At 43.8% G+C, this 14613-nt stretch overlaps 1 protein-coding gene across 1 annotated transcript in view; it reads right to left on the minus strand.

Annotated features, from left to right (window-relative positions):
- SGSM2 (small G protein signaling modulator 2) overlaps positions 1–14255 on the minus strand; it is a gene marked incomplete at its 5' end in the record, with an annotated part of 52707 nt that extends 38452 nt beyond the window's left edge. Inside the window, one exon of the mRNA XM_010289769.1 lies at positions 14180–14255. Coding sequence (XP_010288071.1) covers positions 14180–14255 — 76 coding nt within the window. The remainder of the gene's footprint in view (positions 1–14179) is intronic.
- Between the last annotated feature and the right edge of the window lie 358 nt (positions 14256–14613).

Here is a 14613-nt window from a genome sequence, read left to right on the forward strand (position 1 = left end):
GGTATTTGAGGACGTCTCCTTAACTCCACTCAGCTTTTCTCTTTTTGTTTCTCGTCTGTTTTAAACCAACCACAAAAATTAGACTTCTATTTTCTAAGCGTTGGATTGAAACAGTAAAAACACACTTTTTTACAGTGAGGTAAGCCAGTGTTTACAAACTCTTGCTCCTGAAAACCTCCACGTCTCCCCGGGGAAGCCTCTCCTTTTCTGTGCAGCAAGGTCTCCACAAAGCCAGAGCTCCGCAGCCTACGCTTCTTGCATTCTGCGAGGGCATTAGCACCGCTGCTCGGCTTAGCTCTTGGATTTAAATCAGCTCTTCATGTAGGCTTGTGGGAATAGGTGAAAACCAACTGAACTAGCTCGTTTAGCCTGAACACATTATGCCGCCCTCCTGCTGTTCTGCTGGACGGTGTCAGAAACAACAAGAAATTTTAAGTGAACACACAAAACGGTACGGTGTGCGCAAACACCCCCCCTCCCCACTTCCACAGCGCATCAGCACACGTTTTCAACGTGAAATCAGTACCGATTATGTATTACAACCACACTCGGAGACACACGCACAAAACCCAACTGGCATGCGATGGAGACAATATCAAGAATATATGGCTGAGCTGGGGGAAAAAATAATCTTGACAGAGAATTATTTTGGGGGAAGAGAGCTGGGGGGGGTTAGGTAAATCAGGTTTCTGCAAACCCGTTTTTCTTTATTTTTGAGAAACCAAAAATAGGTAATCCACCTGCAGCTGCAAACTGCAGAATGCAGAGCTCAGATTGCTGCCTAAAAAGGTAACACACAAAACATTTTGGGAGTTATAGTTACAAGAACCTTTGGGACAGGAAAATTAAGTTATTTACCTATTTTAAAGAAAATGAACCATTTTTGCCTTCTGGAATCTGACACGCTTAAAAGGCATAGAAAGAGATGAAGATTTAGCTCTTTCTGGAGGAACTGATAATATCAGGAAAAGATCAACAGGTAGTTTTGTGTACAAACAGGTAGTCTGTAGACACATACACATGCTTTTATTTATACATATGTGTGCACATGGATAAATAACTACTGTAAGCTTTCTGAGCAGAGCACAATGTGATCCTGAGCCTGCCTGTCATTATACTTACAACAATACATACAAAAACTGACTACAGAAAAACGCAAATATTAACTACATACATATTGGAAGAGCATTGCACTTGGAATAAATCAACACAGCTTGGGTAAGTTCCTTGTATCATTCAGCTGACAGCAGCCTTCTAAAAATTCATTAACTCCAGCCAGTTTTGAGGAACATCCCCTGCAGTATCCACTGCTGAATTTAATTAAGTGCAGATATATTATTGATTTACAGCCCAAATAATCACGGTCTCCAACAAGCTTTGAAAAATGTCCCTTTTTTTAGACTTCAACAAGGCTACTTCTTGCAGAAAACTGAACAACTTCAGTTTTCTGCTTTTTTGCCTTTATGAAAATCCTGACATGACTTAACGGAGTGTGAAAAAGGAGAGCCCCAGGGATGGGGTTGGAAGGGTGGTAAGCAGAGAAAAGGCGGCCTGTGGAAGCATTATTTATGGGGTTTATTTAGCAGACAAAATTTTCCTTAGACAGGAAGAAACACCACCACTAAATACCTTGTTTTCATGGAAACTGTGCACAGGGAATAGAATTCATGAGGCTGAAGAAAATAAGAACAAGTGAGAAGAGGAGGATGATAAAGAAGCAATCTGATGCTCGTGATCTCCAGCTGCTGTTGCTTTATCTAGCTAATCACAGATCTGCCCAGTTTGAAACCGATTTTATTACCAAGTTATAGCATGCTATGTCATTGAGAAACGCGTACTGAGTAGATGAGATAGCCAGCTGTACCTGCATATGAGCTAAGAAGCAAATGACTGAAGAGATATCCAAATTTGCTCCTTTGTCCAAAGGGTACTGCTTTGTGCATTTTATGCAAGAGCGAAAAACTGAGTATCAAGCATGTGCTTAAGTCTCAATCCCCATTTGCCATTCTCTCTCCAGATGCCAAGGATCGCAGGCTCTCCAGATATGGCTGCACTGCAGCTAAGGGATTTCACGTGACAAATCCAAGTATGCCCATGGGACACTGGGCAAGGATAATGAGAGTGCCAAACTCTCACTCGCACCTGCCTCACCTGATTTTCAACACATCATTCATCAAATCCAAGCCTGCAACAAGAATTGCAGCTGAATGGGAGGATTCCCTTACCTATCAGAACAAAAAGCACTAAAAAAATTGGTTCATTCTAAAATAATATCTTCTTCAGACCTCTGGTGCTGTGATTTAAATATCATGGTGTGGGGTAGGAATGATATAAGTGTATCTGTGATCACTTCTTAATCTTCAGGGTTGCAATCATTTTCAGGGTTAAGCACATAAACCTCTGGAATGAAAGCGTTCATGTCACTGAGGTCGAGGAAGTGCCCTTAGTACAAAGAAAAAAAAAAAAAGCTTCATAGAATAGAAGAGTAGGAAGCAAGAGTATAAGAAGTCCAATTAAATATTTTCTTTATAATCACAACCTCCAGATAATGCCTCAGTAGTTAAGTACGACTCATGCTTTATAACTGGGCATCTCTTAATAGCCACACACATGAATTAGCTGCGCTGATGCATTTCTTCCACTGCTGGTGCATGACTTCAGCACTTCCTTTTAGCATATACCCGGTTTTTGTTTCACTACCATGCTGTGGACATCTGAGGCTTGCAGCTTCACTGCAGGTCTGGTACATTTATTACACGTTCTTAGCTACAGCAGCCCTACCATGGTTATATTAGAACAACATCAGCACTGCTAAGAGACGGGTATCTGAGCGAGTTAAAAAGCACTGTACTTCTGCTGTAGCTCTTACTCTGACTGGTCAGCTGAGAAATCAAAATGCCCAATGCTAGATCAACTGGGAAGGCAAACCATTTTCATATTTAATTTCATTTTCATTTTAAGCTGCAAAATGAAGACCTTTAAAGTACCTATTACTTTTATTAGTGTTTGTTAAAGCACTAATGTAGCAAATAATTTGGAATCCATGCAAAGGAAAATACCAAGGTGATAGGTGCTAGAAGAACACTAAGTTTTTTTTATTTTACAACAGCACAAAGAGATGTTATCTGTGATCAGGTCTGCACAGAACTTGGTCCCGTGAAACTATCTAGGGGAGACACTCTCCGCCTTGAAGAATCCATCAGTAAAATTGCACTTGGTAACTACCAGAAAAAAAACCTTTCCATTTCGCTCTTGAAGGTTTCATGTGAAAGGAAATTCACTGTTAAAGAAATGTTGAAAACATGCTATGAAAAAAATGATTTAATTTGAAAACTCTACTTATAGTTAGCTGGATGGTTTGAATTCGTATCAGCAGAAAGCACCTTTTCCCCCTGGAAGCAAGGTAAAAGCGACAGTTCAGGGACCTAACATCCAAGCAAGGCTGTGTGGTTTAACGGTTAAGTTCACCTGGACTCAAGCTACTTGTGTTTTGCTCAGCCACACAGACAGGACACAGACATCATATTTGCAATAAATCCCTGGGGGGAAAAAAAAAGATATCTAAATGGACAATCCTCAGCTCTAAACATAGCTCTGGTTGGGAAACATCGGGGCTGAAAGTTGGTGACTGCTCCTCTTTAAAATCTCAATACCCTTCAGAAAATGGAAGTGTTTCCATTAAACACTATTAAGGCTAAATCAAAATTACTAAGGTTTCTCTAAATAATTGAATATGATCCAATTTGATGGCCCAGGACTGAAGTAAAATGTTTAGCAGAGTGCTCTAAAAAGCATGAGAAATTCTATTTCACTTCTCAAACTACAACACATGCAGTTCAAAACCTGCTTGATTTCACACCACAGTTAACATTCACTCTTTTTTTTTCCCCTCTCCTCTATAGCACACTACTCATACTTTAAAGCAGTCATCTTCGGAGCACAATCAAAAGCTTTTAAATGTGTGTGAAAAAATATTTACCTCCCCCCAATTATCATCATCTCTGGTACTCTCTTTGGGCTAATGTGTTTATGAAGTGTGGTAGAACCCCTGTAAACTATTTTATAAGCATTATTCATCACTGAAAATGTTTCATTTGTTTTCCAAATAGGAGTAGCAATACAGGGAGGCTCTTTTTTTTTTTTTTTCCTTTTTTGAGACCTGCATTTCCATAGTGGATTAACTGCGTTTTTTAAAATGCCAAGTGTAGAAAGCCAAAACAATTAAAATAATGAAATGTCTGGTTGGACAATGGCTATTTACATCTATTTCTACATAAGTTACATTTCCATGAGCTAAGAAAATAAGAAATAGAGGAAACTGAATTCTTAATTTTTTGTCAGATCTTTAGAGCACTGTGCTATTTAGAAGCCTCAAGGCAATCACCTAAAAACCCCAAAGCATAAGGCGTCTCTTCCTAATGGGGCGGATTTTCAGAAGAGCTAGAAGGCTGTAACTCCAACTGAAATTGAGGGGAACAGCTTGTGTGGACAGTCAGGACGGTTCAGATACAAGGTCCAGACTGACACCAAATCAACGTCCTGTTCCTCTCACTGAACATCTGTTAACACTTCGTTGCTACACTTTAAATAGGAGGCAGAGAAAGGGCTTCTATCAGGAACGTATTTCTCACCTTAAAAACAAAGACCAGTTTCCCACGTTGCCGGCTTCTATGATTTCACTGCAAGTTTGTGAATATTTCATATTCTTCTGAAAGCTCTACCATCTTGAAGCATGCCTCTGGATAAGAATCTCTGGATAAGAAATGTATTTAAGAAATATATTAGAAATGTATTTAAGAAAATACATTTCTATTCCTCGGTTGATTTTATTTTCCTGTCATGAACTTTAATCCAGTCCTGTAATTGAAGGCCATGAAGGAAAAAAGATTTCTGACTCATGATTTTTCATTGCTTGGGGCTGGCAATCGTGACGTTTGGTGACTCTGATAATTGCTTGGATTTCAGGTCCTGAACGAGAGAAAACAGAACACAAGCTCCAGCATCATGCAGTCATTGGTTCCTAATTAGATCTTCTCTTTCAAACACAATTAACTTTGTGCAAAATGGGATAACAAGTCATCATAAGACCAATAAAGAAAACAGTCCCACAACTAACCACATTTTTGTGGTTAACCCTTAGGTATGTTAGCAGCTTAGATTCCTAACCAGCACTACCTGGCACTCCTGCAACTCAGACGCGCTCTCTGCCCCGACAAACCCAGCTATCTGGTCTTGAGGAGTCACCAGCCATGTTCACATTCACAGGTCTCCCGGTTTTCTATCGCCGGCTTTGACAGAGACACGCCCGTGATATTCCCATAAACATTTGCAGACCCTGAATCTTAAGCACTTAACGGATCTCAGACTAAGCATGTGGCTCCAGAAAACCCAGCCACACAACTGCTTTCCTGTTGTCTACCACCTCCAAAAGGAATGGAGTATTCACCTGCTTTGGGCAACTGTGATGACGCCTAATTAAGGCTGGGAAGTAACTGTTAAATTGTTTCACAGAAAGTCTAATTTTAGTAAGCGCTCTGCAGATTAACTGCAATCGTGTCACATACTGAATTGGTTCTAAAATGTTAACAGGACCCAAGAACCGTTCTCTTCCTCAGAATCTGCCAGTGCTTATACAGAGCTATTCCAACTAACATTTCCCCCCACCTCTTTTTCAAGAAGGAAGCATGTTACACTGACAAGTGTCTGAGCCCCAGTGCCCCAAGACTCCGTGAAACGGAACTGCAACGGATGGACACGGGACCTTGACGTCAGGTCTCCTCTCAAGTACGGAGTTAAAGCTTAAAGCACAGCCGCTTCAAAAAGCGCTGGTGTGCCACAGCTTTCCTCCGCTTTGCTTCAGAGAACAGTAAATGCTTGTGCAGTCCTGATACACACAGACACTTTCAGAGCTTGAAAGCAAAAGCACACAACAGGAGCTACACCCCGACAAAACAAACAGGGCATAAACAGTTCAAAGATACTTATTGCACCGGGTCGGCAACTCCTTTGAATGAGATTTAAGAGCCTCACTCTCTTTAAAAAGCGTCTGAAATAAAAGCGACAGGACGTCCAGTCTCACATCCTCAAGAACACCACACAGGCTGGTACCGCGAGCATCAAGTACATGAGGATCCTGACCAGGAACACCGGCAGACTGCTTGTAACATGCGCGCGGGTTAAGAGACAAAACAGTGTGTTCATCCTGCTCTACCCGAAAAGGAACAGAAGTACCAGTCAAAGAGTATTTCACAGAAGTGGCCATTTTCATCCTCAGCCTGGAGCCCGGCTCCGACGTAACACAACTGCCCCACGTCACGCACGCGTTCCAGTCTCGCTGCACCGACGGAAGCGCAGGGAAGCTTAAGGAGCTACTCCACAGCCTCAAGGAGCAGTCGAGAGGAACTATACTGAGAACAAGCAGCGTGACCACATCTGCCCGTCTCCCCGCACACCACCCCTACAGACCGGGAAGTCATCCGCACAGGAGAGGATGCGCCCGGCAGCTGGCCGGGCGCGCGCAGCACCGTACAGCCGCTGCACGGACCTCCGCCCCCGTCCACCTCCTCACTCGCCCTCCTCTACTACCGTGGCCGGCGACCACCACAGGCTTCGCAAGCAGCCCCTTCCAGAGAAGGCTGGGCTGGTGGTTGGGCAAGTCAGCACGCGGTCGTGTTCAGGCAAGCGTCTGTTCGCTCCGGGACGGCAGAGGTCAGCCGAAAGGGCTTAGGCCATCTCTCCAACGCCTTATCCTCTCGGGGGAAGAGCACCGCTTCAAGGACGGCTCACTATCGTGAATTCATTGTATCACCAGCTCCCCCCAGGGCAGTGATCACATCCCTCTGTTGTTTAAAGGGCTATGACTTTGCATGACTAAACATCTCACAGATAACGTAGGAACGCCTTCATTTAATATTCAGATTTAATATTCAGATCCAGCTCTGCAGTCAAACCGTACCACTTTTCCCAGTGCATTACTGGACAGATCATGACATGGATTTTGTTTTTATTAGATCTGGGATATTTAAACACAGCATTACCCAGAAAAAAAGTAATTTTCATCAGTTACTAAGAGAGGAAAAGCAATATGCGTAACGGAAATAGAGACAACAAAACCCGACGTTAACGCAGCTCAATCGAGAGGACAGGCTTGTCTCCTAGGCTGAGCAAGCCAAGCTCTCTAGTCTCCCCTCACAGGAGAGGCTCTCTGTTCCTCATCTCCACACGTCCAGTCTAGAATGGAACAGCACATGGAATTGCAAATTCTGCAGTGAGTACTCTCAATAAATCTGTCAAGACAGAACAGTCTTAACCTTCAGAAATAGCAAATTTTCTGCTTGGGTTTAAAAGTGGGAAAACGTTTCTCATCTGTAAGTCTGGTCTAGATAAAACACAGCTTTAGAACAGATTTGGAAGGCAAAGATAATTAAAGGACACTGAGGTAAGGGAAAATAAATAATTCCAAATGCTGCTGAAGTGAAGGACTGTAACGAAGACTGGGGATAAATCAAATGATACCGATAACTGGAAATGGGAAGAAACAGCACATGTCAAGTATCCAAAGTATACCAAAAAAGATACCCAATACATCAAGAAAACAAAAAGACGACAGGAGTTTCGTTGGGTTTTTTTTGACAGAAGAACTTCAATGCCTTACAGAATTTGAGTTCAGTTTCTTTGCTTTCTAGTTTACAAATGGTTAGGTCACACTCGCGTCAACATTTCAGTATCAACACGAACACATGATGCAATTCAGAGAGGCGCTTGGATCTACAAGTCTTCCCTTCCTTGACAGCAAAAAATGCAGTAAGTAGTATGCTAAAACCAGAGGAAGCTGCCTGAAACGTCAAATCCAGACCCATGGCCCACTCCCAGGTGACTTGAGTTCAAGTTCAGACACTCGAACGGATTGGCACTGCCGCTGGCAGCCAGCCCGTTAACAAGACCAGGCATCCCGAGTGCTTCGAAACAGGCGATGAGGTTGTGAGGCTCTAGACCAAATAAAAGCCTCTCGCTGCAGTGCGCCGAACTGAGCTTCCTTTGTGCAGATCCTTCTCTATCATCACCTGGGCAAAAGAGAAGAAACTTGGCTGCCGCAGAGAATATATATGTATTTTAGACATAATGCCCAAAACGCTCTAAGGAGACATACCCCCACGGGGATGAGGGGCCTCTTTTTGAAGCCTTCCCGTGGCGTCACACCGATCAGTTTGGCTCTGAGGTTCACCAGACGTGCACCGAGCACAGCTATGGGGAACGCAACTGCTGCAGCTATCGCCTGTCCTCCAGCGCAAGCGGCCCCAAAGCAAAATCGACACCAGCCACTGACGGGGGAAAGGAACAGAGGAGGCGATGCTCCTGCACGGACCCCATCCGCCGCCCAGCACCGCTCCCCTGCAAACCCGGATGGGTCCCCAGGGAGCCCCGGCGGCAGTTCCAAACAGCGACAGAACCCCCCAGCTCTCTCCTCTCCGTTCATACCCCAAGGAGCAAGCGCAACGCAAACCTGCAATCCTCAGAGCAGCTTTAAAGGAAGCCTCAAGCACAACATTAAATACCATTCTACAGCTCAAAATCAGAACTGGCCTTTTCATTTCAATCACAAAGGGATTCTGGACATTTTAATTAATGGGTTTAATTACTGGCAGCAGATTTATTATTCAGGCCCAAAAAAGCTTTTGGTGCAATTCATCCCTTCCCTAATTCAAATAAAAATCTCACTGAAAAGCCAAGTCCTGCATGTTTCACAGTGTTGCAGTTACCATTTTTACCCATGTTTACTGCTAACCTTCCCCAAAACACTGAGATTACATTCACTTTGACAAGCAGGCATTCTGAATTTACATCCAAACAATATACATTTTGATTCTGGCACACTCCAGCTCTCAACAATCCACCTGAAGTCTACGGCAATTATTTTACAGCATGAGAATTCAGGATTATTTCATTTAACGCACTCAAAATATTTACTCAAAGAGAACAAACTACTGAGACTCATTTCAAAGAGTATGAAAATATATAAACCAGGCCAAGCACAGTCAACTCCTACGAACAATAATTTAATTACAAGTCAATTCAAAGTTCACATTTCCTTTAAAACAAACACGCAGTAAATGTTGAGCATTTTGTACGATCCCAGGGTTTTTTTGTCAGCATCCTTGCTACACTTAAGTAATAATTACACCAATTACAACAATATGCTGTTAACTGCACTGAGGGAAATATTGTCTGGCCAAAGTTTGTTTTCAGAGTAGTTATCAATTTACCTTTGAAAACAAGACATTAAAAATATACTCTACAATTAATTACTATTATTACAGGAGCAAGTGTCCTTCTGGCAACATAACCCATTCATCAAGCATCAAGTATGCACCGTGTGTATGGCTTGCGTTAAGTGTCTTTTCCAGGAGAAGGCTCCCCACACACTCCTATTTCTTTTTCCTCTTCCAGTGAATAATGCATATAAATACGGCATGCAGTTTGAGCAAGCAGGGGAAGTTGTTACAGCTCTGCACACACAGTAAACAAGCAAAACATGAAGCGCATTAAACAAATGTCCTGGTGACCCATGCTGTTGCAATGAACAGAGTCCAGCCACGCATTGCACCGTGGATGCAATAATTTGGATGAATGGCAGAGAAGGAAGATAAGCCTGCAGAAGCCTTTCCCAAAGTTTCTCTTTCCAATGTTACCGGAGGCATGCGGACCTTGCAAACTGGGCAGAAGCCTCTGCCTGTGCCCCGCTCAAGGCAGCAGCCCTGTGAAGTGTTCTTGGCTGTCGCCGTTCCGCAGGGCCACCTTGCTGAGCAGGTAGGACAACACAGCTCATCACACTCGCGCTAAATGCATCCCCTGGAAACGAGACAGCCCTTTGAAAAACATCAAAATGCTGGTTTCAAAGATGAGACAAAGTGTCTGAAGGGCACTTTTTTTTGGACAAGATGAAGAGTGTTATTAAGCACAATTTGAATTGGCTTTGTACAACTGGAGTAAAGATACCCTAATCTGGTACATTTCTAGCTCCTGTGAAGCCTTCTGTACAATTATTCTTTTTTTTTTAGATGAAAGGGGGAAAAGAGGAGAAATACTAAAAAGCGAGTTAATGAAAAATCTTGACTGGACACATAAAAGAGACCACTTGGAGAAAACCAGTCCTGTGAGATTCATGACGCGAGCTACACGCCCTTGAAGACATAAAGAACAACATTTGGGTAACCTTCTCTTTGGATCTATTCACGAATAAGGCACGTTCCATTATGTTTGCTGTATGAAGCCAATTTAAACAGGTTTTAAATTCTTTGCTTATAGCAGCACGTTACTGTCAGATCGATCTAAAGGTGGGCAGCCACGCAGAAAAAGGCTTAGCAAAGCTGCAGGCAGTTTTTGGCCAAACACGGTAAGCATAATGCGCCGCACTGGAAAACCCCGCTTGCTGGTGACTGGTTAGCGCACGTTTGATGCAGAGACAGAGAGAAGAAAAGATTCCTTTTTCTTCCCCCCTTCCCGCAGAAGTGTGAACACTGGGAAGTGCTAGGATGTCTGAGGAGAACACGATCGGCCGCGGGAACTTCAGGGAAGCTGGTGAAAGGAAGGAAGCGGGAGCCGCGGCAGCATTCTCCTGGCCCGCAGAGATGGCGCTGGGCTGCACGAGCGAGGCGCGGTCTGGACGTCACGTGTTGTCAGCTACCGTTACTAAGGAAACGGCACCGGATAACCCAGGCTGAAAACATCCACGTCCAGTTTCCAACAGAAACGCCTATCGACTAAAGATGTTAGGAATATCCACAGAGCTTGCGTCATTTCGTTATACTCGGATCGGCAGCACAATACCAGTGGAATTCACTCAACAGCAACCTGTAGCCCAAAGAAATTTGGAATTCTTGTTCCAACATGGCACACATTAGCCACGCTGCACGCAGTCCAAACTGAACTGCTATGGCTCTGAATCACAGAGATCTCTTAGAAATCGGATAGGATGAAAGAGTAACTGGAATTTAACTAGGTTATAAACTTGAGAACAAATACAAACCCATCTGCGTTTGTCGCTTCCCCCCAAGGATGAAAACGTCAGCACTGCTTTCCTTCTCTTAGATCGCACCGGCGAAGGCTACAGGTTGTAAGCAGAGTCATTGTGGTTACGATAAATCTCTCCCGCTGGATGCGGAGAGCTGACCCGCACTCAGGCGTTACTCCTCCAGGGGCCAGCAAGGGTGGCACGGCGCGGCCCCAGGGCCAGGGGATGGCATTTGCTTCAGGGGCTTGCAAAGGTCTCCTACCGTAATACACGTCTGCTGTGGTCTCATTAGGGTGACCTCGGGGCCGGAGAGGGCCCTCCCACCCACCGGATGCCAGCGTATCTCCAGAGAGCCAAATCCCGAATGAGCTCCTCTAGACTCGCAAACGAACCCTGCACAACGAGCTGCTCTTCTGTCCAGCTGCACCATACGGACCGAATCCAGGAGACACGCTCCAAGGGCTAGCCAGGCTGTGAGGAAACCCGCTCAACGCCCCGCAGTGATCGTACATGAGGAACCTCCTTCTGCGTAACAGATGATACACCCGAGCTCTGTTCAGAGGTGCTGCAGGCCCGCGCGGGGCTGAACGCTGAACACCGACCCTGCCTTCTCAGCCTCGGAGTTTTTGTGCATACAAACCCCCTGTGCCGTAACAGAAAGGCACCCAAGAAGGGTGTGGAAAATGGGGCACACACTATTTAATTGACACCTTCAGCCACTTCGGACCCAGGAGAGCTAGGAAGTTTTCAGTTAGTGATGCAGACAGGCCCTGAAAATCAACTACCATGTATGTAAGAGACTCTTTCTAAACTCAGCCTTGCGGTAGAGCAAAATGATTCACAAGAATTCTATATTTATAACGAAGATTCACTGAAAGTGACTCATGTACTGAGCCAATCTAATTTTAAAGAGAAGGGAAAAACCTCTTGAAGAGGCACATGAAACTGTAGTGGGGGAGGGAAGAGAACTGCGTGCCCAGGAGAGCCCCAGCCAGGAGCTGTTAGCCAAATCTGCCGGAAACGGTCTCCTCCATTCAGTTAGCTGAAGTGATGGCAGAACACTCAGCCTCACCTACTACTGGTTTAGAGTTAATTAAGTTCCACATTCAAAGCAGCTGCAGGTTGAAATACTTCCTTAGGATAGGTAGGATTGCTGGGCAGTAATACGGCAGCTCATGGAGAGTTACTAGTTCTTCAGACCTACAGAATTCAGAACACAAACCCAACTGGCATCACAGCAGGAGGAAGGGAAAAGTATTAAGAAGATTTTACAGTATTGCTAATTTTGGCAGAGCAGATTCTAACAGAAATAGCTGCCGCCCCTCTACCCCTTACATCAACACTGCAGCACATCTTACAGAACGTAATTTCAAAGACAGAGAACAGACACAGCACCGGGGGCTCTCCAGATCGCCCAGGCAGTTCGCAGCACGGGCGCAGGCTCGGCGTTCCTTCACCTGCTCCTATCTCGGGACTATTTTCCTCAGTTACTTTTTCTCCTCTGTATAGTACAAATATACAGTAGATAAAAGGGAAATATTTAACATAACCACAACCTAAATGGAGGAAACGGCTACAAGTCTCTATTAATAGCAATAAAACATTAGCCAGAGAACATGGCCAAATCTTGCACTCCTGCACTGAATACGTAGGGACGAATACATTCTCTCAAGCTGTAAGTAAAAGATAACTTGGAAATGGCAAGCAGGCTAGTGTAAGATTAGCTTTGCATACATAATAACCACACGCTGCAGAGCACGTTGGAATTTCAGTGTTGCGACAGGAAAAGGTTATTTTTCTCTGAATTTTGCTTTCAGTAACAGTCTACTTATCTCCAAAGCCAAATCTAACTTCCACTCAACCTCTCCACTGTCATCAACACATAACTGGGTATGGCTGCAAATGCTCCATTCTGTGAAATCCAGAAGTGTTTAGTTGATGGCTGTTCTCCAAACATTCTCCGCATTGCTCACAGTTAAGTCTTCAGTTTGAAGTATGAAGAGAAAGCAGCCAAGAATTCACAGGCCAACATACATATTTACAATTAGTACATAGCTTTCATTCTCAGTAGCATCTTGCTGTGATGTTTCTCCACACACCAAAGTCTGATGAATAGTGTTAATTTTTTATTGGCCCTAGTAAATTACAGGTTAGATTACAGAACCGTTGGACCAGCATTCCACAGTTCCTTTTCAGGCCAAGTCTCCAAAGGAGTACTTGGTATGACCTCTTGGGAGCCGACTTCTACTGAGAATCCAGCACTGGACCATCCTTTATCCACCCACCCGCCCACCCAGGGTCTGCTTCACTCCATCATCACAACACACACATCACTCGATAACTCCACAGGGGCCAGGCAAACCACCACCAAATTCTAGAATTTATTCAAACTTCAATCTATTCACAGAGTTCTGAAACACCAGCTGCCTTTGGTATACATCATGACATCTTCAAATAAATTTTATTTGCTTGCTAATTCTTGGTAATGCAACTTTCAAAATACAGTCATGAGGAAAAGTCACCAACATAGTGGCTTACTGATTATATTAAAAAATACACAAGAATGACCGTAATGGGAAAGCCTAGACCTCAATCTCTCAAACGCACCATTTATGTAATACGGCATCCAGTGCACAGTGGAGAGCAGGGAAGTGGTGTGAAGATCTGAAACATGCCAGTTAGCCAGTGGCATGACGCTGGCTAGAAAAGTCACTGAGATTTTCATTGTTTCTATTCTTTTTAAAAGGTCTTTCAATTACTTTTTGGGCTGGATTCTGTCACCTATGCTCAAAATGCGATACCTTACTGATGAAATATATTTGAGACAACTTACAGAACAAAGTACTTTCAGTTGGAAGGTAGCTGCCAGATTTTAGCCCATGACTGTGAAGACTTCTTTTTTTGTCAGTTACTCTCTGGGTCATATCTTATCTCCAAATACATATTATTTAACTACTACAGCTTCCTAGTAAATCGCCTTGGATAATGCCATTTTATTATTTCTTATTTGTAATGTATGCACAGAAGTAGCAAATGTAAATAAAAGGTGACAGGGGCCTGAACTCCATGATTTCTAATACTTAAATCCCTGCATTTACCAGCAGAGGAAACACATTTCTATAGGAAAAGTAAGATTAGGTAGCGTGAGCTCTTTTGTGTGTCATTTACCACATAAGGCGATGATGTGACTGCTATCTTCATGTACAAATTTCCGGGTGACGGCTTCTTCCATGATCTGCTTTACCTAAAATAAAGAAAGAGAAGTGATTGTAAGACCTCAACACAAAGCAGCACAGCACTTGGGAGTTTCAGTTTCAACCTTTGCTTGCCCCTTCCCCATCACCAGGAGACTAACAATTTGCGCAAGTTACGCTTTGCAGGGAAGGAAGGATAAAAGCATTTTAAAAGGGAACGGAAGGACAAACCTGTGGAGCTTTTCATGGCATGAGGGAACCTCTGGTAGAACAAGGACAGGTCTATTTGGGGTGTGCCCCTATAAAAGGATGAATTATTTCAGAGCGCCCAGAGTGCTCTTCAGCAGTAGTTCCAAAGGGCTGTGTAAAACTTCTCATATGATTCATCCTTAGCCTTCCTTCTGCTCA

The sequence above is a fragment of the Phaethon lepturus genome, unplaced genomic scaffold (assembly GCF_000687285.1).
Source record: "Phaethon lepturus isolate BGI_N335 unplaced genomic scaffold, ASM68728v1 scaffold49616, whole genome shotgun sequence".
NCBI lineage: Eukaryota > Metazoa > Chordata > Aves > Phaethontiformes > Phaethontidae > Phaethon > Phaethon lepturus.